Source organism: Hermetia illucens, chromosome 1, assembly GCF_905115235.1.
Source record: "Hermetia illucens chromosome 1, iHerIll2.2.curated.20191125, whole genome shotgun sequence".
Classification (NCBI taxonomy): domain Eukaryota; kingdom Metazoa; phylum Arthropoda; class Insecta; order Diptera; family Stratiomyidae; genus Hermetia; species Hermetia illucens.
The window spans coordinates 30,739,661-30,766,173 of NC_051849.1; the positions used below are offsets into that span (position 1 = coordinate 30,739,661).

General features: G+C 41.9%; 1 protein-coding gene across 1 annotated transcript in view; it reads right to left on the bottom strand.

Moving 5' to 3' along the window:
- LOC119653142 (obscurin) overlaps window positions 1-24,013 on the bottom strand; it is a 172,164-nt gene extending 148,151 nt beyond the window's left edge. Inside the window, 1 exon segment of the mRNA XM_038057679.1 lies at window positions 18,810-24,013. Within this exon segment, the coding sequence (XP_037913607.1) occupies window positions 18,810-23,282 (4,473 nt within the window). The 5' untranslated portion in view covers window positions 23,283-24,013.
- Window positions 24,014-26,513: the final 2,500 nt, after the last annotated feature.

Here is a 26,513-nt window from a genome sequence, read left to right on the forward strand (position 1 = left end):
GCTATCGCTCCATCGCAGGCAGGATCTGTCACGCCCTGTTTCTACCCTAAATATTTCCCTTATAGATCATCATCATCATAAGGATTTGGTAGCTCACCTATTAAGCTAAATGGGCGTCGCTCAGAAATCTTGTCGTTATATAATAATAATAATCGTTGGCGCAACAATCCATATTGGATCAGGGCCTTGAAGTGTGTTAGAGCGCTTCATTCAAGACCGTAACGGTACACTAGGAGGCAATGTGGTCAGCATTGCGCTCGCCCGAGATTATTACACCCTGATTTTGACTCAGGTACTCATTCACAGCTGAGTCGACTGGTATCCGACGTCAAATCACGATACAAATTCCACTGTCACCAGTGAGATTTGAACCGCGACCTTCCGTACAACAGCCTTGCGCTCTAACCACTCAGCCGTCGCAGTCGTTATATAGGCTACGGAATTGTCCATCCTCCTGTGGGAGGCCAAAATTCATTAAAGGAACCTTGTTTCGATCATGGCTAAGAGTTAAGAAATTACATGACAACAGTAAAATATTTAAACCTATGATGAAATGGTGGTCATTACCCTTTGAGGTCCCAGGCGAAACGTGTATTGGTACCCACAATGGAGCATAAAACCTGGGAAACGCCTGCTGAACCAACACCAACAACTCTACTACCAAAATCTATCTCCACCTCCACGTGGTGACCGCTGGAAGCTCTTTCTTAACGAAAAACTGCAGACGGAGAAGAATGAAGGCGAGTCTCCCTCGCTTGAAAACGGGACAAATTGTACCAACTGGTCCTCTAGGTTGGGGTTTGGGTAGGACTGACAACCCCACACGGAAAACAACTTGTTACGAAGCCACAACACGAGCCTCGGACTGGACGGATAACACAACGACGAATCCGGCAACGACAAAGAAATAACGATTTCCGCATTTTCTCATTGCACGTGCGCTCCCTGTACAGAGATGAAGCTGCCAAGCAGCAAGCTGATACCCTGTCCAACTATAGGGCTGATCTAACAGCGTTCCAGGAGATGCATTGGACAGGGACCGATTTCCTGCAGAAGAGCCGCTACATACTCGTATATTATAGTGGCCATCCAGTAAACCATGTGCTCGGAGTAGGTTTCTTAGTCAGCCAAAAAATGAAACCAGCTGTTATCGCTATGCACTCTGCGTTTGCGAGGCAAGTTTAGAAATATAAGCTTCATTAATGTCCCCAGAGGAGACTGCAGAGTCAGAGAATGACACCTTCTGTGAGGCAGTTGAGCGGACCCTCGAAGCCTGTCCCAAGTATGATATCTAAATCATACTTGGAGATTTTAACAGTTAAGCAGGGGCGGAGCCCGTATTCAGGCGATACATTGGCTCCCATAGCTTACATTAAAATACTAATGATAACGGACTGCGGATTATTCAATTAGGATTGTCACACGAAATGGTCGTTGGAAGTACCTGGTTTGCGCGGAAAGTGGTCCACTAACATACGTGGACCTCTCCAGACGGGACCACTTTCAACCAAATTGACACTCTCAGCCTTCATGAATGTCAGAACATATAAGGGGGCTAATATAGACTCGGATCACTATCTCGTTGACATGGTGTTCCGAGCTCGAATGAGGTGAGAGTTAACACTGACGCCATCCACAGCACAGTCCTCGGCAACACCTACAAGAGGGAAATGGATGCCACAATAACCGCAGTCAACAGAGATCCTGGAGATGGAGCATCAACAAATGATCTTCACAATCACGTGAAGAACGTTATCATAAACACGGTCAAAAACATACTTGGCCCCAGCCGCAAAAAGAGTCGGAACGGCTAGTTCGACAATGAATGTAAGCTCGCAACGGAACGGAAAAATGCTGGATACCGAGTAATGTTGCATTCTCAAAAAACGCGAGCACGTGCAGAGACGTACCAAGAAATCCGTCGAACGGACAAGCGACTTCGCAGATAGAAAACGGAAGCCTGGGAGAACCAACAGGGCTGTGAACTTGTAACGTGCAGGGGGCAACCGCACCAGGCGCGAAAGTTTTACCAACAAGTTAGTAGGATGAAGCCTTACACACTTCGATGCTCATCCTGCCGACACAAAGTGGAAAATCTGATTTCCGAGAGAATGGGCATATTGGAGCGATGGGTTGAGTAGTCCCGCCATCTGAAGACGACGGACAAAGTATGGAAGAAACAGTCCGTGCAATTCATCGGCTTAAAAATCATAACTCGCAATGAGTCGATAGAATTACAGCCGAATGGGTTTAATATGGAGGCGACCAATAACACCAAGTGGTTCATCAACTTATGCTCAAGGCATGGGGCTGCGAATCAATGCCTGACGACTGGCAAAGAGGCATTATCTGTCTCATACGTAAAAAGGGAGATATCATACAATGCAGCAATTATAGAGATATCACGTTGTTGAGCACCATCTATAAGATATTCTCCTCAATCTTGCTAGGCCGGATAGCCCCATACGCTAAGAACATCATTGGTCCATACCAAAGATGCTTCACTCCAGGCAAATCAGCCGTACATCAGAGTTTCTCTCTGGGGCAGGCGATGGAAAAACTATTGGAATACGGACACCAGTTGCACCATCTTTTCATCGACTTTAAAGCCGCCAATGATAGCATAGCCAGGGTAAAACTATACTCAGCCATGAATTCGGTATCCCGACGAAATTGATAAAACTGAATAGGCTGACCTTGACTAATGTGCAAGGCCATATAAAAGCAGCAGGATCACTCTCAGCACCATTCGACATCAACAACGGTCTACGACAAGGGGATGCCCTATCATGTGTCCTCTTTAACCTGGCCCTCAAGAGGTACGATCCTCTTTAAATCCACCCAACTACTGGCCTACGCCGATGATATCAACATCATGGGAAGAACGACCCAAGACATACAAACTGCCTTCATCCAGATCGAGCAGGTGGCGTGAGATCTTGGACTTCACATCAATGAAGTCAAGACAAAGTATATGGTGGCAACGTCAGCACCGAAAACCAACCAACCAACAACATCAAATCACACTGGTCAAACGGGAAGAATAAAGATAGGAGAATGCAACTTTGAGACCGTTGATAATTTCTCCTTTCTAGGGTCGAAAATCACAACCAATAACAGCTACGATGAGGAAATCCGCGCACGGTTGTTGTCAGCCAACAGAGCCTATTTAAGCTTACAAAAACTGTTCCGCTCGAAACGTCTCACTATAGGGTCAAAGCTGTTACTGTACAAGACAATGATCTTGCCAGTCCTGATGTATTCTTAGGAGACTTGGGTTCTTAGCAAGAAGAATTGCGATCTCTTGGCCGCGTTCGAGAGAAGAATGCTCCGAAGAATTTTTGGCCCCCTACATGAGGATGGATAGCGACGAAATCTATGAGCGATACCATGACAGTCAGGTTGTGGATAAAATCCGGCTCAATAGCAGTGGGTAAATAGTAGGCGGGACACTTAATCCGTATGGATGAGGATAATCCAGACGAGGCGGACCCTGCCTAAGATGGAGCGATAGCGCACGTCAGGATGCCAGACAGCTTTTACGGATATCGAATTGATGGACCTAGGCGCAAAACCGGGATGCCTGGAGTTCCTTATTAATGCGGGCCTAGACCGGATACCGGTTGTTGCGCCGTTGTTGATGATGATGAGACAACTTTTAAAGTTTTGTACCGATACCTTCAATTTTGTTTTCCAGATTTATTCTCATTACTTAAAATACATACCCTGTATTTCCTATTGTATAAACAATATCAAATAAGGCTTCGAATAATGTTTTGTTGTCGAAAAAAGAAAAATTTTGAATTTAATTCACCGCCTATTGAAAATTCCAAAACTTAAAATCCAAAAACATAAATTCCAAGGTGAATTCATTCATTTATTTTGAATCAAATTTATTTTTCGGGACTTATTCTAATTTTGTACCTTCTAAAACTGCCTTACGACTAGCACAATATCAATTCTAATTTAATTGACAAAATTAAACTAATCCCCCTAAAGGGTCTTCTTTCTTAACCACTAGTCTGAAAATAATACTAGATCTACATTTTTTGATATATATTTTGATACTTTTATTACAATTATTCAAAACGGGAAAACCTATGTAGTGAGCAAGATTGTTTTAGGGGCTCAACCTTTTCAAAAATATGGTTATATTTTCCAAGATATATTAGAAGAACATGATATTCAGTAATGATATGAATAGAAAGGTCGATGTAAAGGCAAATAGCTAGACGGGTAGACGATGACTTTGTAAAAATTCCGAGTATAACCAATAGGAACCTGAAAGAAAAATAGCAATTGATCGGAAAACCTCTTGACGTTATTATATTTTTGCTAATTTCGAAATGAAAATTAATGAGTAATAAGCGAAACAGAATCTGCCAATAAATACGAAATAATAGATACAATTATAACAAAAAATAAACAAAAATTTTATGTTAGAAAAGTGTCTTTTATGGTTTTAACAGAAAAAAAGATTTCAGTCGAATAATTGCTTCCAATGTATCAACAATGCTATATCTACACCTATATACTCTTAAACTATTTCCTTTTTCCTACAATAAAAACTCGATCTGAGCAATTTCTAGGAATACAACATCTAAATTTTGTTGCAATTTTATGATAATTTAAATAATAATTTAAAACGGTTTTCTCTGAGTTCAAGGAACTCAAGATTTTCCAGAAAATTTAACAGTTTAGATACGAAATATGCTTTAATCCCAAGCACTCCATTTGCAACTCGTACCCCGTCTCCTCTCCAAAAATAACCGCCGCAAGTAAAATGGTGCTAATGAACTTCATGTCTGCAGTTTATTAAGTTAAGCACCGAACAGAATCGCGTTCATAGCGAGCCAAATCCCAACAACGGCCATTGCATATTTTCAGTGACGAAAGATACATATTCACTTTCACTTTCATTTCAAACCCTATAGTGAAGTATTTATTTATAAACAGCCCCGACTAATGTGTGCAGCGTGAATTATCACTTAACTTTCGCGCGGACATTACACCCCCACAAAATCATGGACGGTGTACGGTTTTCTGGTGGATCCTCACATTACAAATGGTTATAGGTCAATGAACAACGCCTGATTGATTACTTTACGCAGAATATTATGAAATGTGAGGATATTTTGAATAATTAATCACGTACGAGCCTTGTCGGTGGGCTCGATTTCAGACGCGTGTTTCAGTTAAGGAATAGTCTCCTAAATGGCTTCCACTTGCCTCCCCGGTATTGTTAGTATGTATAGACGTATTTGTATAGCTTGCGGCAAACTCATAATAATCGCTGACAAAGCTGACAGTTTGATAAACGATTTGCGAAAATGATGCCAAAATTGTTTAAATAAAGTGAAAATCTTCTTGCCTGTCCTGTATAATCTGGTCCTATAAATAGAAGCGATATTTCACTTGTTATGATACTAAAGTTAAAAGCTGAGTTTTCGAAAGGGTTGAATTGTGAGAAAATAGCCCTTTGAAGTCCTAGAACCAATCAAGAAATAGAAACAAGTTTCTACTTTTCCGATCATCCTTATCTGTACACTTTTATCTTTTCTCATGTAACTAAATCTATTATGCAATTAACATAAAAAAAAAAGTTAAAAAAATTAAAAAAAAAACATATTTTCAAGTGGTCCCCTATCTAAGTACTAACCATTTCCAATAACACTTAACTTTGGCGATTGAACGGCAACCGACTTTTTCATCTCGTAATCTTAACAACCCAATTGATACATGGTTTCGAGTACGCTACAGAGTTCGAACTGCATGGTCACGAGCTGATAGAGTGGTTGCTTTGAAACTGTTAAGGCAGTCTTATGATTAGACGTCTCACGTAGAGAAATTTATCTAAATACATTCTTCAGGTAGATGAATTGTGATGAATATAGACTTCGGGGGATAATGGAGGCCAAGGATCCACCCAAACAAAGTCTCATTTAAAAAAAGGCGCATTCCCCTAATGTTAGGCTTCAAGAAGAAAAGCTATAGCAGGTACCCCGTAGACTGCGCTACACCGACACCTGAGGCAATTGAAGGATCAAATGGGAATGTGATCCGCCGTGGATTTTCCTTCCTCAATCATGACCTTGAACTTTCCGTTCATTTTAGTCACTTTCTGCGGTGCGAACGAAACGAACCATGCTGCTTAGACACGTGAAGTTTTGTATATGACGCAGAATATCCATAATTGATCTTTGTTACCTACATAATCATGGCGTACCTATAAAATCATGTACAATAAAAACATGTAACTATCTGTCTGTCTATCACACGCACTCTGGTTACCCCTACTAGCACGAAAATGTTCGCACTGTGTCCCCCCCCCCCTCCTTATTCTGCGTTACTTTTACATTCAAAACGGAAGATGAATAGTTAGTTTCCAGCAGGATACATTCGGTGGGATATCAAATGGAAGCTATTAATTAGTACTTCCTGATACCGGTCTTAGTTTTAACATTTCTAGTAAGTGGGGTTGTGAAGGGCTTTAAAAATGCATGTTTAAGTCAAGGATCCATGCTTAGAAACTACCTAACTAAAAAATCACAACGATGCCGTGTACAGCGCCTAGATCTGAAAATATCCCCATATTGATATCTATTCAGATAAAGTTAAAAATATCACATTAGTCTATTATTATTACTGTTGACAGTCACCTCCGCCTCTTAAGTTCGTCCTAAAAAAATTACCCAGTTAATTAGGATCATATTAATAACTGTGGTCAAAGAGTAATATAGGTCCCAGGGCGAAACGTGGATTATTATACACGATGAACCTGGGAAACGCCTGCTGAACCAAAATCAACAGCTTTACTACCAAACCCTATCTCCATTTTCACGTGGTGCTCGCTGGGAGTTCTTTCTCAGTGAAAAACTGTAGACGGAGAAGGATGAATGCAAATCTTCCGCGCCTAAAGTCGGAAAAAATTGTACCAACAGGTCCTCCAGGTTGGGGGTTGGGGAGAACAGACAACCCTACACGGAAAACTGATGTTACGAAGCCACAGAATAAGCCTCGGACAGGATGGGCTTTAAAACGACGAACCCGGCAACGACAACAGAATAACGATTTATGCATTTTCTTATGGAACGTACACTCCCTGTACAGACCGAATGCCGCTCAGCAGCTAGCCGATACCCGGTTCCAATATAAGGCTGATGTAACAGCGCTGCAAGAGTAGCACTGGGCAGGGACCGGTTTACTGGGGAAGAACCACTACACCATATATTATAGCGGCCATGCAGTAAACAAAGTGCTCGGAGTAGGTTTCTTAGTCAGCCAAACAATGAAATCTGCTGCTGTCGGATTTGAAAATATAAGCGAAATGCTACGCGTTTGCGAGGCAAATTTAAAAATACAAGCCTCATTAACGTTCTCGCTCCTACAGAGGAGACTACAGGGTCAGAGAAGGATACCTTCTACGAGGCAGCTGAGTGGACCCTCGAATCCTGTCCCAAGTATGATATCAAAATCATACTTGGACATTTCAACAGTCTAGTAGGGACGAAGCCCGTATTCAGGTGATACGTCGGCGACCTTAGCTTACATGAGAATATCAATAATAACGGACTGCGGACTATTCAGTTAGCAGTATCGCATCAAATGGTTGTTTGAAGTACCTGGTTTGTGCGAAAAGCGGTCCACAAATATACGTGGGCTTCTCCAGACGGGACCAGTTTGAACATGTCGATCGGATGCCACCACGTCTCAGTCTTGATCAATTTCAGAACATATAGAGGACCAATATGGACTCGGATCACTATCCCGTTGGCATAGTGCTCCGGGCTCGAATCACAACACCACCTACAATTCCCTCTGACAATCAGGTGAGAGTGAATACTCAAGTCATTCACAACACAGCTCTCTCAGCAACACCTATAAGGGTGAAATGGATGCCGCAATAACCGCAGTCAACAGCGATCCTGGAGATGAAGCATCAACAAATGATCTACAAAACCAGCTGAAGAGCGTTAATGTTGATACGGCAGCAAACATACTTGGCCCTAGACGAAAGAAAAGTCGGAACGGCTGGTTTGACGATGAATGAAAGCTAGCAACGGAACGGAAGAATGCTGCATACCGTGCAATGTTGTCTTCTGGAAGAACTCCAGCACGCGTAGAAACTTACCAGGAACTCCGTCGAGTAGAGAAGCAACTTCACAGACGGAAAAAGGAAACCTGGAAGAACAAGTCTGTGAACTTGTAAGGTACAGGGAGCAACCGCACCAGGCACGAAAGTTTTACCAACATGTCAGCAGGATGAAGTCTTATACACCTCGATCCTGCTGAGACAATGAGGGAAATCTGGTTTCCGACATAATAGGTATATTGGAGCGATGGGTTGGTATTTTGATGGACTGCTCTACAACCAAAATATCGGCGAGTTGGAGGTCCCGCCAACTGAAGACGACGGACAAATGCACCACAAGAATAGTCCGTGCAATCCAGCGGCTTAAAAACCATAAGTCGCCAGGAGCAGGTGGAATTGGTTAATATAGAGACGACCAATTACACCAAGTGGTACATCAACTGATGTTCAAGACGTGAGATAGTAAATCAGTGCCTTCCTTCCTGCAGTGAGCCATTGTCTGTCCCATATATAAAAAGGGGGATATCACGCAGGGCAGCAATCATGAAGGTATCACGTTGCTGAGTACCATCTATAAGATATTCTCCGCTACCTTCCTGGGTCTGGTAGTCCCTTGTGCCCAGAACATATTGAAATCTGCGCAAGGTTGTTAGCTGCCAGCAGAGCCTATTTCAACTTACAAAAACTGTTCCGTTCAAAACGTCTTACCATAGGGTTAAAGCTCTTTCTGTACAAGACTATGATCTTGCCAGTCCTTATGTATTACTCGGAGACTTGGGTTCTTAGTAAGAAAAATTGCGAATTCTTGGCCGCGTCCGAGAGGATGAGGATGAGGATGGACGATTCGGTAGCCTACATAACGACGAAATTTATGAGCGATACCATGAGCGTCTGGTTGTGGATAAAATCAGGCACAATAGGTTACGGTGGCCGGATCACTTAATCCGTATGGATGAGGATGATCCAGCCCGGAAAATCTATAAGGGCAATATCTATGGTAGAAAAAGAAGACGAGGCGGACCCTGCCTAAGATGGAACGATGGCGTAGGCCAGGACGGCAGGCAGATTTTAGGGATATCGAATTGGTGGACCACGGTGCAAAACCAGGATGTCTGGAGTTCTTTATTAAAGCAGGCCTAAACCACCGGTTGTTGCGTCGCTGATGTTGATCATTTTCCAGGGTCCCATGTGGGCATGAGTTACATCAGACGTATGCATAGCAATAGAATCAGATAGCGAGTATTATCATTATCAGTACTAAATAGCAACGACATATCAAGCCAGTTGGTTTGGTGTTGTCATCAGGAGCTGCTGAAACTTGGCCGACTGAACGAAACATTCCTGATGTGTGTGCCGGGGCACTCTAACATCGCTGTCAATGAGGAGGCTGACAGTGTCTAGATACACAATGATGGGGCCAGAACCAGATCTTAGAATCCATCTACTGTCAAGTCTACTCTGAAGAGGGAAATTGCAAGGATTCACGCAGCCGAGTGGAGAAATTTGGACTCTTGCCGGCTGGCGAAAATTCTTGTGAAAGAGCCTAGGGTCACTAAAACGACATCTTTGTTGTCCCTTAAGAAGTGGGACATGAAAACCCTAGTAGGTCTTTTAATGGGGCACTGCTCCTTAAACTACCATATCGAAAAGATTGTGGTGGAGGCCACCTCAGATCTCAGACGAAGACAACTTGGTAGGGTTTTCTTCAATGAAGAATCTGCACCCTCTCTGCGTCTGGAGAATGTTCTCAAATTCGCTAAAGCCTGCGAACGCCGGCGGATAGTACAATGGGCCTAACAATGGCCTGAGTGCTCGGAACTGCAGTTCCCCCCAGTAAACTAAACTAGTGGATTGTCGATGGTCAAAAAGACAATCCTGGGTGGCAGGCGTCGGTTTTCTTGGAATTATCGGTGATAGGTGATAGCATCCAATCTGTGTTTACCAAAGCTGAAATGCCGGACTCCATCATCATGGTAACTTTTGGCATTACTGTCGATGACGTCGTCCCAATGCCCTTCCAGCCACGTGCGTCCCAAATAGTAACGTTCTTATAACTGGGACTAGGCTCTGGAACTCGATATTTTGAACATAAGAACTTAAGTGTGCTTGAAAACACACAGCCATAGAGCCTCCAAACAGCCTTCGCCCATATATCGACAATTCCAGTAGACTAAAGTAGAATCAAAGCTTTGGTCCTCAAAATCAGGATTTCCTGAGATGCACTGCATGCTCATCTCCTTTTCAGACTCAGCAGAATAACTGTGCAATTTGTCAAAACGCCTAGCGACGATTTAGAGTAGTAAATCGTCGCTCTGCTATTCTAACTTGTGCAGCTTGCGAACCGTACAGAAGTTGCCTTCAAACATCGTATCTCAGCCCGCGACGACGTAGGAACTCCAACAACTAATCTTCCAGTAAGGAATTTTCTAGTCGATAGGCTAGGAAACGAATAGCTTTAAGGTAGCTGCCGAAATCCTTGTATAGACCTTCGTTGCGGTTCCATTTCAGTTCAAGGATATTTTAGTCATCCAACGAATCCCTAAATTTCTGGCCTCACTCGGTTCGTCCGACAGATTAATGGTAATCACAGTACCAATCTGCTGTTGCACCTCTGCAGATGCGATCTGCTGGGATGATGTTAAGCAGGTGTGCCTGGCATTCCCACTTGGACGTATGTATACCCTGGAAACCGCTTTTCATTGAGTACAACGTAATGTCATAGAGACTTTTTTGCTATATTAACAATAGTCTTAAAAATACATACCATTTTCAACGCTAATTAATAGTAAAAGTGTGGGAAAAAAGTTGTAGAGAAAGTTCAGCTTTAGCTTTAGTCCTTCAGGGAAGGATGCTAAGCACTTGTAGTGATTACATCAATTCGCGAATGTTTTGAGAAGTTTATCCTCATCTTTCAAATAGGTGTACTATACAGGAAACCGTTTCCTGACTTTGATCTCATTTCCAACTAAATTTACCCCCCAGGTATCTTCCGGTTTCTTTCAATTCAAACACGCTCCATTGTTCTTATTTCGGTCTAGGTAAAGAAATACGTCAAATGTACTGTGACCACTTTGCTCAACCTAAAAATAATTCCAATGATGCGCAAATCCATCACACATTTCCTACACGTCCACGTTTCTATATGAAAATTTTGCCGATTCTCCGAAAAATTACACAAAGTGTAAATAATGTACGAGTACATGGGATCCTACTCAATCTTCACTTGCTCTTTTCAAGAAAATCAAGCATTCGACACATGTGTATAGATTTCAGGCTGTCCATCTTAATCTCTCATCCCTATTATGAGGGAAAACATATCGTCTCACCATCTGTTTTGCATAATAGTTTATTTCAACCATTTCCAGGGCCCGTTTTTGAAAAAAAAAGAAAATTTGCATTAACACTTCACCATTGGCAATTCCTCAATGTTACGTTTGAATTTTCATGGCGAAGTACATTAAGATATGAGGTCCACCTTTCGTGTTCGCAGTATATTATGCTATACATATTTTTGCGGAAAATTTTTAAAAATAGAAAATGAAAATTTTGCTAAGAATCATTTTCGAAGTGAGTTTTCACTTTTAATTAACGTCGATGATTGCAGGATGAGTGGGATATGCATTTCTAGACAAGTGATGGATGGGTAAGTGGAAATTTTCTAAACATTAAAATAACGATATTATTAGAATTTCTCGACAATTATTTTTCCATCTCTATAATGAGCTTGCAGTTTTGCGATGGCCGCAAGACTCCCTGGAGTTGATTTCTGTCAACCCCGAGGACAAAGCTAAAACGCACGCTAAAGGATGGCGAAAAGTGGCTAAGCAAGTCCGAATGCCCCTATATATGTATATATGTAGGGAAAAAATGTCCTTCGACACCTATTCACTTAACCTTACATGTATAGTTCGGGAGGGTCATTCATTAAATTCTATGTGCACAACGCGATGGGCGTTGAATACTAAAACAGTGAAATAGCAAATACCTTAAAAAATGTAAAACAACGCGGAAAACCGGAAGCTGGATGCTTTGGGCATGAAAGGTTTTGTAGATTTTTCATGCAGGAATCTTTAGGTGTGTATTGATTTTATTTGTACAAAGCGGGTTGTGTATATATATGTAAGTATCAAGTAAGTCAGAGCAATCACTTGAATGTAATACTTACATATTACACACCTTATTAAAATCGATTCAATGTCTGTCTGTCCGTCAGTCCGTCTGTCCGTCTGTCTATATGTCTGTCACACCCGATTTACTCGGAAACGGCTATGTGGTCTATGTGCCCCTTTACATGCAGCGGCTGACACCATTTTGTGTTAAGTTTGAAAGGGCTCGCTATATATCTTATTTTAGATATAGGGGAACACGTAGGGAAAATAGGGAACAAAATGTGTGCCGGAAGAAGTGAAACAGGTCTCATTCTCAGAAGCTAGTCAACCAAAAAATCTGAAAAAAATCACAGTAATGCAATTATATGAAATCTAGGCCTCAAAATACATCCCGTTCCGATATCAACACAAATAAAGTTAATAATAGTATATTACCATGTTTTATAAATTTACCGGAAACCCCCCTTAAGTGCATCCTAGAAATACAAAATTTGGCAGCAGCATAGGCGATAATATATGTAGGATATAATTCTGGAAGGCTTAAGTAAATAAAGTGAACTTATATGAACGGTGGGGTCCATGGAGACGTTTTAGTTTTCCTTTTTTGGCTTTTTTTAGTTATTTGCATATCAGTGTCAATTACTCAACTAGACATGTGCGAATAGTAACCAATATAATATAATATGTAGACATACATTTCCTTGTTACATGGTTTCCAGTGGTTTTTAATTTACATACGTGCTTTTGTGTACGGAATAAAGTGGAAATGCGTGAAGGTTAGATCGTTAGATCAATTTATCAACACGGTAATAGACAATGTTTGTTTATTTAGGAGGAACATGTTGATATGCAACATGTGGTCAAAGCTTAGTATAGGTCCAAAGGCGAAACGTGGATTGGTACCCACTATGGAGCCTAAAACCGGGAAATGCCAGCTGAACCCACATCAACAGATCTACTACCAAACCCTATCTCCACCTCCACGTGGTGACCACTGGGAGCTCTTTCTTAACGAAAAACTGCAGACGGAGAAGAATGAAGGCGAGTCTCGCGCGCCTAAAAACGGGACAAATTGCACCAAATGGTCCTTCAGGTTAGGGGTTGGGCTGTTACGAAGCCACAAAAGAAGCCTCGGACTGGATGGATCTTACAACGACGATCCCAGCAACGACAACGGAATAACCATTTGCTCATTTTCCCATGAAACGTGCGCTCTCTGTACAGAGATGAAGCTGATGAGCAGCTAGCCGATACCCTGTCCCAATATAAGGCTGGAGGCGTTCCAGGAGATGCGTTGGTCAGGGACCGGTTTCCTGGAGAAGAGCCGCTACACCATGTATTGTGGCCATCCAGTAAACCATGTGCTCGGAGTAGGTTTCTTAGTCAGCCAAAAAATTAAACCTGCTTTTATCGGCTTTGAAAACATAAGCGAACGCTATGCGCTCTGCGCTTGCGAGGCAAATTTAGAAATATAAGCCTCATTAACGTTCACGCCCCTACAGAGGAGACTGCAGAGTCGGACAAGGATACCTTCTACGAGGCAGTAGAACGAACCCTCTAAGCCTGTCCCAGATATGATATCAAAATCATATTTGGGGATTTTAACAGCCAAGTAGGGAAGGAGCCCGTATTCAGGCGATACGTTGGCTCCCATAGCTTACACTAAAATACAAATAATAACGGACTGCGGATGATCCAATTAACAGTGTCACACGAAATGGTTGTTGGTAGTACCTGGTTTGCGCGAAAAGTGGTCCCCAAACATACATGGGCCTCTCCAGACGGGACCACTTTCAGCCAAATTGACCACGTGTTGATTAAACGTCGCCGCCTCTCAACCTTGATGAATGTCAGAGCATGTAGGGAGGCCAATATAGACTCGGGTCGCTATCTCGTTGGCATGGTGCTTCGAGCTCGAATAACAACACCACCCAGAATCCGCTCGAAACGTCTCACCATAGGGTCAAAGCTCTTACTGTACAAGGCAATGATCTTGCCAGTTCTCATTTATTCCTCAGAGATTTGGGTTCTTAGCAAGAAGAATTGCGAAGTGTTGGCCGCGTTCGAGAGAAGAATCCTCTGAAGAATTTTTGACCCCTACATGAGGATGGACGATTCCGTAGTCTACATAACGACGAAATCTATGACCGATACCATGACCGTCATGTTGTGGATAAAATCGGGCTGAATAAGTTGCGGTGGACGGGTCACTTAATCCGTATGGATGAGGATGATCCAGCCCGGAAAGTCTATAAGGGCAATATCTATGATAGAAAAAGAAGACGAAGCTGACTCTGCCTAAGATGGAGCGATGGCGTAGATCAGGACGCCAGACGCGCAAAACCGGGATGTCTGGAGTTCCTTATTAAGACAGGCCTAGACCGGATACCGGTCGTTGCGCCGTTGATGATGATGATGATGATGTTGATATGTATGTACATGTGTGTATCTTGGAGTTTAGAAAAATATTGCGGAAAATTTTGTATTCTTAGTTATGTACAAATGGAAAATTGTGCATAGAGAGTTACTCACAAACCAAAACTAAAAGCTTCCGGTATTTCGATTTGGTTAGAGTGCAATAAATTTCCGCAAAGTTAATTTAAGTAACTTCTTTCTAGTCAATGTACATTGCCACGGTTTGCACCCGACGTCCAAACTAAAACCTGGGCCAAAAGTATTAATTGAGAACTTTCATTCGATATAGCGGCTATATTCATCGAAAAACAAGTCAGGAAACCAGAAGTTGGACGCTTCAGATATGAAAGGTTTTGTGTAGTTCTTTTATAAAGCCATTTGAGTGTGTTTTTATCCCATTAGAACCTAGCACGTAATATATGCATATATTATATGAAAATATCCACTTTCGAGCGATATTAACATTCAAATTTGCACAGAAACGGCAACTTTGACCTGTTATAACTTTGTTAGTAACAATACGATTTCCACCAAACTTGGCAGGATCATGCTCCATACCATAACCTATATTACTCCATTTCATGATTCTAGGATGAACTTAAGGGTGGTTTTGCAGCTAATTACTAAAAATTATAGTAATACTATACTACTATTATTAATTTTATTTGAACAGATATCGGTATGAAGGGTATTTCGGAGCCTAGGCACCATATAGTGGCAGCCTCTTGTTGTTTTCAGATTTTTCGGCTGGGTAGTTTCTAAGAATGGGTCCGCTAAAGGAATGATCACTTCCAACCCCCCCACTCCACCTATCCAGCAAATGTCAAAAATGTGAGCGACTTCGGAAGTTACTAACCGAGACCTTTCATTTACCCCACATGACTATATTTGATGAAAAGAATGTCCCCCTCCCTTAAATTGGACGTAGAAGGATGCAACTTACTTTGTGCGTGAGCGTTCACAGTTTCCACCTTTCTTCCAAATTTGGTGTCAATCGCTATAGCCATTTTCGAGAAAAATACGTGTGACGGACAGACAGACAGACACATACCTTTGTCAGTTCTGCGCTGGCGCGTGGTATGTCCTGGTGCGTCAGCGAACGCTACACCCACAGCGATCACCAGGCAATCTTCTTTGAGACATATGTCGAGCCGCAGGGCAAAGAGCTATCATGTCCGAAACCGAAAAAGATGTCAGGCTGGTCTGCAAAATCTTTGGAGCAGACCTTCATAGAAGTGTGGTTAGATCAACCTGATAAAGCAGGCGCCTCCACGGAAAGACCCCTCCATCTGGCTCAATGCATCGCCAAAGCATGTGACGCATCCATGCTTAGGGGGTGCTCATTTCCCCGTAGAAGACCAAATTACTAGTGGAATGATGAAGTGACCGGTCTACGATTAGCCTGCCACCGAGCCAGAAGAGCGGCTCAGAGGGTGGTAGGTAGAGTCGATCAGGGGCAAAAAGATTGGGCTTATAAGGCAACCCGCAAAACCCTCAAGCTCGCCATCCAGCGAAGCAAGACGAAATGCTTTAAGGAGCTCTGCTGAGAAGCGAACGTAAACCCGTGGGGGAGAGCTTATGGAATCGTGATGGGACGATTCAGAGGCAGTTCATCTCCGCAGATCACGTGACCGACACATTCCAACCACCTCTGAATGTGGTGGCAATTCCGCCAGTCACCAGGGACGAGCTGGTGGAGATCTGCGGTAGAATAGGAGACAAGAAAGCGCCGGGCCTGGACGGAGTACCGAATAAGGCCCTTAAGCTTGCCGTGAAATCCAGGCTGGATACGCTGAGTTGTTCGAAGCGTGCATGTCCGAACGAATATTTCTAGTGGCATGGAAGCGACAAAAGTTGGTACTTCTGCCTAAACCTGGTAAACCTCCAGGTGAACCATCCTCATACCGACCCATATGTCTTTTGGACACTGTGGGGAAAATGTTAGAGCGGGTTATCTATTATAATATATTACTCCCGGTCGTTGAGAGCCAAGGCGGCTTTTCAGATTGGCAGTATGGGTTCCGTAAAGCCAGATCAACCATTGATGCCGTCAAATTGGTTACTGGCTTGATCGAAGATGCAATCCATGGAAAGGGTGGTACCAGCAAATATTGCGTGGTAGTAACCCTGGACGTGAAAAATGCATTAAATTCGGCCAATTGGAATCTAATACGCAAATCCCTAGCGAAGGTTGATATTCCCGCCTATCTCCCTGTTATCGTCGATAGTTACTTAGCTGAAAGGAGGTTCTGGTATGACACCGATGATGGCCCCAGTAGTACGTTGTTTCCGCGGGTGTCCCGCAGGACTCCGTATTGGGCCCACTACGGTGGAACATTATGTACAAGGATGTACTCCCCTTCCGGAGGAAGCCACAGTGGTGGGTTACGCTGACGACATAGCGCTTGTTATCTCAAAGCACCTCGAAGATGCTGAGTTATACTCATGCGAAGCGATCAGTGCTTTTAAGGGTTGGCTAGAGAGTTCTGGTCTGACACTTGCAGAGGAAAAAACAGAAGCGGTTCTCATCACCAAACGCCGAAAGAGAAATTGCGCCTGTGTTAGAATTGGTAATCATGTCATCACTTCCAAGCCGACCATCAAATACTTGGGGGTGGTGATAGGTATGAAGCTCAGCTATAAGCAAAACTTGCAATATGTTTGTTACAAATCATCCACTGCTAATATGGACCTGACGAGAATGATGCCAAACGTGGGAGAGCAACGGCATACCTCTAGGTTGCTTATAGCCAGGGTGGTGACCTCAATCATGTTCTATGCCACCCCAACTTGGAGGGAGGCGTTGCGGATGCCAGTTAACACTAGCAAACTGAATGCAGTCTACCGTAGGACAGCCCTGAGGGTATGTTCTACCTTCAGTGTCGGTTCTGCTCACAGTCATACTGGCTTTTGCGGACATGTAAACTGAAGGCGTAATGACAGTGGATAGGTGACACATTGAGAAAGGTTGATAAAGGTTTAGTCACCTATGGGTTCCTTGGTTAGAATACGGAAGTAACAGTGAATAACAATAATAATCATTTGCGCAAGAATCCAACTGGATGCGGACCTTGAAGCGGATTGGAACACTTCAGTCAAGACCGTAACGGTACACTTCAATACTACGGTATACTGTTGGAGGTAATGTGGTCAATACTGCCAGTGATAAATTGATTAGACTCCGGTACTCGTTCACACCTACGTCGACTGGCGTTCGACATCATGTCACGATATAAACCACGCGATTTTCCGCTCCGATAACCTAGATTTCAACCATTAAGCTATACAGTGGATAGCTGACACATTAAGATTCAATCGATTTTGGTAACAAAAACCTAGTCCTAGAACTATTCAACTACTGGTAAGTGACGTAAGTGAAAATGAAATTCCATTTTTGAGTGACTGAGTATTTGAACTGACTAAAGAAGAAAACAACTGACTCCCGGGACCTAGGCTAAATATAAATGAACCACTGAAGAAGTGAACAGCTGATTCCCGAAATATGGATTTTTTTCACCGTAGATAAAGGCAATGGAGTTCCCAGAAACTCATATGAATGCAGATTTTTTGTACATTAATAAATATGAGATTCTACTGAATGGTATGGACCCAAAAGATTTTGTGTATTTCGTTTTGAGACCATTCATGAATCTTATCACAAGCCGTGGCGCTTCTACAGATCCTGAAAATCCACCTAATTAGTGCATTTTTGAAATGTCGACAACTATATTTTAGTACACAATAACGCCACAATGTAATATTCGCTGGTAAATCCACAGCCTCTTGTTAAACTAACAGAAACATGTTCATTAGCGAACATCACAATTCTGGCGATTTGCCTAACGAACACGTAACCGAAAAATTCAAAAATTAAGAAAAATTGTTGTGAAAAGTAAATATGCTTTGCTAAAAATTAAAATTGCCAATTGCATGTCTTGTTAAGTGGTGGATCAAGGTGTCCTTGTGCCATATGTAATGCAGTAAATGCCTGTTTGTCAAGGGAACGAAAAAAACTCTGTGTATTTTGATACAAGTTGTGTATTAAAAACTATGAGTAAAGAATAAATAAAAAAAAGGTTCTGATGTATTATAAATCATACAAAAATCTACGTCTACTTAGCATTCAACGAAAAATTCAATTGGCGTCGAACGCGTTGCAAAAAATTACGATATTTCTGTATATTTCTATTCACCTTTCCACCTTTGCGCACCAAGTCGCGTATTTTGCGTCGTGTCGCCAATAATTCTGTGTTCTGCGTCGGAATATTCTCCTTTTCGTTGAACATGGAGGTACTTAGAAATTGAGATGATAATTGGGCGTCATTACTCAAAGAACTGCACGACGTCGAATTCACGCCATTATGGTCTACCAATTCGGCTTCATCATTGGCGAAATCACATGAGTACATCGAAAAGCGGTGATTGCTTTGCGGAGTGTTAAGTTTTAGCGCGGAGAATACGTGCAGCGGCTCGAAGTGACGAATACCGTTTTCATCAAGGACTGTATAGGCACATTTGCCCGTCAATACATCGCGACTTGACTCACGCGGGACAACCGCCTGATAACCCTCCTTCACTATGAGGAAAGCTCCTCGTTTCTTTGTCCGTCTATGTAGCAAGAAATCTTCTATAGCCAATTGATTGTCAGAGCAAAATATGGATAAGGGCACATCATTAGAATCTACCAATTGTTGCTTTTCGTCAGGGATAACCGTCATAACCCCACTTTGACGGATAAGAGATCTTATATTTGGATCCTTTCGCGCAGCGTAAGGGTCCTTCGCCAGCAGCTCTAATGACTCACAATACTGCGATGGATTCTGCTTGGCCAGTTTGTTTATGACGACCGTTCTACGTATTACATCTGCAACCTCAGCGTTTTCAAAAAGCGCGGAGACCGATTTTTGGCCGCCGAGAACTTCATTCAAAAGAACCGCAACTTCACTTAGACCAAGGGCTTTGGAGAGACACATCGATTGGGCAAGGAGCGCGTGTATATCACTTTGGCTACGATCCCTTTTGAACATTGTCCGCAATTCATTCTCGGCAACATCTTTAACCGCACTCACTATGCAGCCCTGGAGAACATTTCCAGCGGATTCATCACATTTTATTTGTTCTGTGTTATCACGAACTTTATTCAAGATTTTGTAGAGAAGTTTTGGATCCTGTTCTGTAATACTGAGAAACGCTTGTTGAAGGTCCTCATCGTCGATGACAGAGGCTATTTTAGCAATCAGCTCTCCTTCATCATGAACAGTTGTGTTGACCAAATGATGCAGCATATCCTGTTTGTTTGCTTCTCCACCATAGACAGCGACAGTTTGTTGTACATTTTCCAGAATTGAAGTCCTGAAGGTATCAGTCTTAAGAAGTTTCTCTATAACGTTTATGTCCACATCAACCATGTTTTCTTCAAAAGCTTGTGCCACAAGTTCAAAAACGGTAGGCAAGTCATGCTTGAATCCACCCTTCTGATGAGCTTTTTTACAAGATGCGTCAACTGTTGAGAGAATCGTTGAGACAATTGTATCCACAAGAATGGACTTCTCATCAAGTTTCGCGTTTCCATTCAAATCCTTCTTAAATTCGGTCAACAAGCACAATCCATTTGTTTGTTGAGTTTTCTTGGCAATAATATCTTTAGTCAGTTTCTCAATTTCTTGGAAGAACTCCAACATTGTTTCTGCTTTCTCGGACTCCAAACCAATTCTCTGAACCAACTCCTTTACTGTCTGAGTATTTTTGGTACTTTGCAGTACTATATCAACTGCTGATGCTTCAATGTGTCGTCCGATCGTCATACCAGCTTCTGAAAGTTGTCTCAGCATTTTAGAATCTATGCTTTGTTCACCTTTTGATGTTGTATTACTCCAACTGTGTGTTAATTTCAGCAAACCAAGTTCCTCAGGCGAAACAAGGAAACTTTGAACGGAAAACTGTTGGTCTCCATCTTCATTGTCAGTCAAATCAGGAGCAACAAACTTGGGCCCTTCAGAAGTTTGAACAATTTGTCCTGGTATAAATGTTACTTTATCACCATTTTCAACGACACGTCCAGGAACGAATCTCGGTCCATCATCGGTATCTACTACTTGACCTGGAACGAATCTTTCTCCTCCATCTTCGGTGTGAATAACTTGACCCGGGATGAAAGTAGGACCTGCCTTAGTATGAACAATTTGACCAGGAACAAAACGAGGTCCATCATGTGTTTCAATTGTTTGTCCAGGTACAAACTTACTACCTGATTTCGTCTCGATAATTTGACCTGGAACGAATTTCAACCCTTCACTTGTTTCAATAACTTGTCCAGGGATGAATTGCTCTCCTTTTTCTGTCCAAACAACTTGTCCAGGTACGAATGCACCATCTTCCATTATTCCAGGTACGAATTTGGTGTCGGCATCTTGACGAAGGAGTTTTCCTGGTACCCTCTTTCCTGCAGGAAGATGGCTAACATCAATCTTTTCGGGATAAAATTCAATGCCGGACTTGGTTTGAACCATATGTCCAAAAACAGAAAGGCATGCACTTGATACTTCGGTATTGTTGACATCCACAACATATCCGGTAGAAGTAGGGTCATTAAAAGCGACGTCGTTTATCTTCTTGGCAACAGCAAAATCAATCACTCCTTGCTCGTTAAGAATAGTTTTGCCAGGCATGAAAATCTGACCTTGATCAGAGACAACAACTTGTCCTTCAATAAATTTAGGTCCTTGTTTAGTTTCTACGTTCAAACCTGGCACAAATTCAAGTCCCATGTTTGTTTTCACGGTGATACCTGGTACGAATACATCATCAATATGTTGACCAGGAACGAATTTCGTTCCTTCTTCTGTTATAATGCTTTTGCCTGCAACAAATTCCGCTCCATCCTTTGTTTCAACAGTTTGACCAGGTACAAATTCCCATCCGGCTTCTGGTATGTAGCTATTCTGGCCAGGAACAAATTTATTTCCTTCCTCAGTTGTTAACGTTTGACCAGGAATGAATTTAATTCCATCGGGAGTTTGGAGCTTTTGTCCTGGTACGAATGCATCTGTCTTATCATTGATAACTCCAGGGACGAATCTGATACCGTCAGAAGTTACGATTGTTTGACCTTCCACGAATTTCTGCGTTTCACCAATGTTGAATGTTTGACCCGGGACGAATTCATCTCCGATCAGTTGTCCGGCAACAAATACGGGAGCAGAGGGATTATTTGTTGGTGTTAAGATATGTCCAGGAATAAATGAAGGTCCTGTCGGCGTGTTCACTGTAAAACCTGGAACATATATTGGTCCTTGCGGTGTGCTCACAGCTTGTCCTGGGACGAAAATATCACCGCTGGGAGTATGAACTTGTTGTCCGGAGATAAACACTTTCTTTGCTAATCCAATGTCGAGGCTCAGACCAGGTACTTTGGCGATTTCATCTGGTTTTCCGTTTTGGAAATTTTTAACAATATCAGTTATTTGTTCCGGAGTTGGTATTGATTCAGATAACTCTGGGTTCTCCAAAATTTTATCAGATAAATTCAATAAAGGTTCTAACTTTTCAGGTGGCATGTTCTTGATTTCTTTAATAACTTCTGGATTTGGCTGCTCTCTGATGGGTTCCAGAGGTCCAATACATGGAACTGAATTAAATCCTGTCGTGTTCTCGATAAGTTCATTTGCAACAATTAATGTTTCAGATGTAACTGTTAAGGCTTCTAGTTGACATGGTTTCGGTAATTTCTTAGCAACAGGACTGTACTTTTTATGGGCAACCTCCTTTTCATAGGTATCCCAGTCCCAAGACTCAATTACTGGCTTCACCAAATCGTTGGGATCTGTGGCTGTCAGGTGCATACAATTCTGGGCTTCTATGATATCAGGTTTTAGGGAAGATGGATCTCGGTTTTTCTTATTTGCTTTTTTCAACTGATCGAGGCGTTTACGTTTAGCTGTACGGTTTACTTGATCCTCATATTCCAATATTTCTTCTTCCATTAGACGTTCTTTGTCTTCGAAGATTTTCGCGCGATCCAACTTTTTTGGCCGTCGCTTTTTCATCAGGGCGTCCTCTTTTTCCCTTTCTAGAAGGACATCTTGTCGAGGACCTTCACCCTCGAACAGATGGTCCATATCTTCATCGTAGTCCTGAAGATCAACAGAGACACTTTTGCCTTGTTTCATTTTCAAAAGGACAGAATCACAGTTCTTTGCTAACATCACATCTCGAACATCACCATCCCGAACAGCTTGTTCGAGTTTCGCTGAGAATATCAGCGAACACTTCTGCTGGTCAACTTTGTATATGAATTTGGATTCGTCGGGAACTGTCTTGGAGTTGAGTAAATCTATAAGAGGTTTCTGGAGATCGCAGTTTTCGTCGAAAATGGGGAAAACGTATCGATAGTCAGCCAGAACCATGTGCTTCCTTTTCCCGTAGGTAATATCTGGCATAAAATGGTGCGGTCCTAGTTCGTCTGACACGTTAGTTATTTTACATTTACGCGTATTAGAGAGGGTAGTCAAAATCACTGGAATGTAGTGATGCGAAGGCAGTCCGTAGGCTTTTCCAGTAATTCGGCAAAATCGTTTTGCATCGGCCGGAGAAATCGGCGGCAGAAGCGGGAAGTAGTTGGGCTTCGGGAGAGCCCTGGATTTACCGGTAATCCGGCAATAAGACATGATGTCTAAATAGGCGCGCGTTCACTCAAATTATTGATCACAAAATTATTATATCCTAGCAAGCGAGCAAGCGATAGTTAAAATCAAGGCGAGTTCGAGTTTCGCGCATTCGGAGTCCTTGTTGGGAAAATCGGAAACGGAAATTTTAGGCACAATCCAACCGGATTCAGTGATCGTGATGGTCGTTATCGTTGTCGAACGCAATTATACACTCCGTTAAGCACAAATTCATATCATTGCATAATTTCTTGAAGCTCTGCACAATCATATTTTGTATTTTAAACTTTCCTTGAAGCGCACACTTTGGTTTCAAATTTCCTGGAATGCCTTTTTCTTCCTCCACACGAGAAACTATTTGTATCAGAAAGGAATTCGCAACTTATCCTCTGTTCCTTATCCAATTATTGTTCGATCCCTTATATCCTAGTACCAATCGAAATCAATTCATTCTCCAAACTTCCAATTTTTACGTAAAAAAATCACACGAAAATTTCGAAATTGCATTTATTTCTATTCTTTTCCTGGGCTTTCCTCCGTTTTATCACTTTCAGTATTGAGTCGAGAAAATCGAGAAAATGTTCACGAACCACGATCACCCGGCGCGGCACTAAAATTAAAACTAAGTCTCCATTGCAGAAAATTCTGAGGATTTGGTCAAGCTTGCTAGGGAAAGTCTTCAGGCGGGCTGGGTGTCTATAGAGCTGCTGGTACTCGTATGTGAAATTTTGAAAATTTCTATGGGTAGTGTACAAAGTTTGCGCGTTCAGGCTTATTTATAGTCACAGATCGAGCAAGAATATCGTCACGAAGGTAAGAGTTGAGAAAGCCCACAGATACAGATACAGCGTTGTGGGTCAATGAATTAAGCTATAGGTAAGTTTGCATCAACAGTGATAATTGAGAAAATTTGTTCAGATGAAGTTTGATGAGAAAATTTAGATAATTCAATGAGAAAAAATCAGTCATAGTTTCCTTGCCGTTTTCACTGCTTTGTGCGAAACAATACCATAAAAGATATTATGTTTGCTTATGAGAAATGAAGAAGGCCAGGATAAAAGCAGCATGGAAGCGTTGAATGGGAAGATGTCCCAGAACAGGGAGGTGACCTCGCTCAAAATACGAAATCAAAACAGAGGCACTGTAGGACTCCGGGAGCAATTGAAAAAACAAACTCCTAAACGGCAAAGGGACTCAACTCTCAAGGAAACAGAAAAGGTGAAAACCGCGTCTAGATTCCTACGCAAAAACTAAGTGACTCCAGTACTTTTGGAAGGAAGTGGACACTAAGAATATTGAGGCGTGTAGAAAGGTACATTCCAAGAAAATGAACAAGAAGAGCACATAAAATCTCCTTCTCCTTCTGATGAGAAAATGTTAATCAGATTAGGAAGGTCCGAGGACAATAACTACGAACAAGCTATTAAGTCAAATAGGATAGTCCATAGATTATCAGATGAACGGATTGCGATAGATACCCCAAGTAAAGCCTATTGGGAGGCATACCTATCAGTAGAGGCTACACTTAAACTGGTAGTAGCAGGAAAAGTCAAAGCAGCCAAGTCCTTCATCGAACCGGTCTCAAACCTACAATAAAATCCCTCGCTAAATTCCAACATTTGTATTCACATGTATAACATTTTAACTTACTCAAAAAATGCTACAAATGTATTTAATAATACACAGCATAATCAGCTACCACAAGAAATGTTAATGATCATTTTTGAAATATTTGAAAATTATTTGTTATTATTAACAATATTAAAATGAAATGAAACGTGATCAACTAAGATTTTTTGCTCTATCCTGGTCTTTAAATGTTAAATTTTACACAAGGATCTTATAGTTTAATTAGACATCGTGATTTCGGGAAACCATAATATTGTCCGGTATGTCACTTGCCACCTCTCTCAGAAGCGTCAATTGAACGTTGCCCGTATCGTGATTCGATTTGTTCCTTTCTGGATCCGTTTGGATCGCCAAGTTCTCTTGCATGTCCAACTTCCTCATGTTCGCGCATTCCTTGATAACCTCTACGTTTTCCAATGTGAGGCTACTTATGCCTTCCCCTATGATGCGCTGTATTATCATGGATTTCAGCGTTGCGCTCTTCTTATTCTCTACCCTGGTCGCTTTTGCTTCAGTCAGAAATAAATCTTTTCGGTTGTCCTATATAACTCTTCTTACAATCTGAACATGTCACTTTATATATCCCGCTGGATTCGTTCTTTAATTTACTGTCCTTCTGGGAACCTAGCTTGTTTTTCAGCTGGCAATGGCATCATGTTTGTATTGACCAACATCCCTCACAAACGGTTCATGTTATTTCCCAGCGATTCGCCTTACCTTAAATTGATGATCACCATCTGCCACTGAAAGTTTATTTCTATGTTAATCGATCCCAAATTCAGCATCCACAAGATTGATTTCTGAGCACTGAATGATTTTCTTAAAACAGTTGACTGGAATGATGCGTCAGAAAATCTGCTTTCCATCCAGGCTGTTTTAGTATTTCATGACATTTTCGAAAACCTTCTTCCCTGTTTCCTTCCCCTCTCTCATCCTAGTTTGCGCGAATACCCTCCTTGATTCAATGTAGAGGTCTCTAATACTGTTTGTGAGAGTCTAAGGTTTTTAAACGTCCCGGTAATGCCGAAGACAGGGAAAATTTTATAACCCTACGTTCTTCTGCGAAAACTTAGATCAAAAATGCACATACCCAGTAATTAAATAGCATCGAGCTTATCCGAAATTATTGTCCGGACATGAGGAAGGAAGTTCGTATTATACTCTTACACAAAAAGGTGACAATACGCGTTTCGGTCACCACATTGTGAAAGAGCAGTATGGGTTTCAACCCAATCATTCCACTGTGACCAATTTGTTGGAATTCGCCAACTTTGTTTCGAAGTCATTAAATACAAGAAACGACGTCCATACAATCTATAGTGACTTCTCCAAAAATCCGATCGTATGGATTTCCGACAAGTATTCTCCCCCCGGTTAAGACGTTACTTAGATAGAAGAAGAAGAATCGTGTCTTCTTGAATAGTTGTATCTCGTCTCGATTTTCTCCCCATCGGGTGTATCGCAAAGGTCCATCCTCAGTCCATTTCTATTTATTTTTCGTGAATTATGTTCCTTCCTTGTTTACCTGTCCTAGCCTTTTGTATGGAGACGATTTAAAATTGTTTTCTGTTGTCGGTTCGCCTACTGATCAGTGCAGGCTTCAGT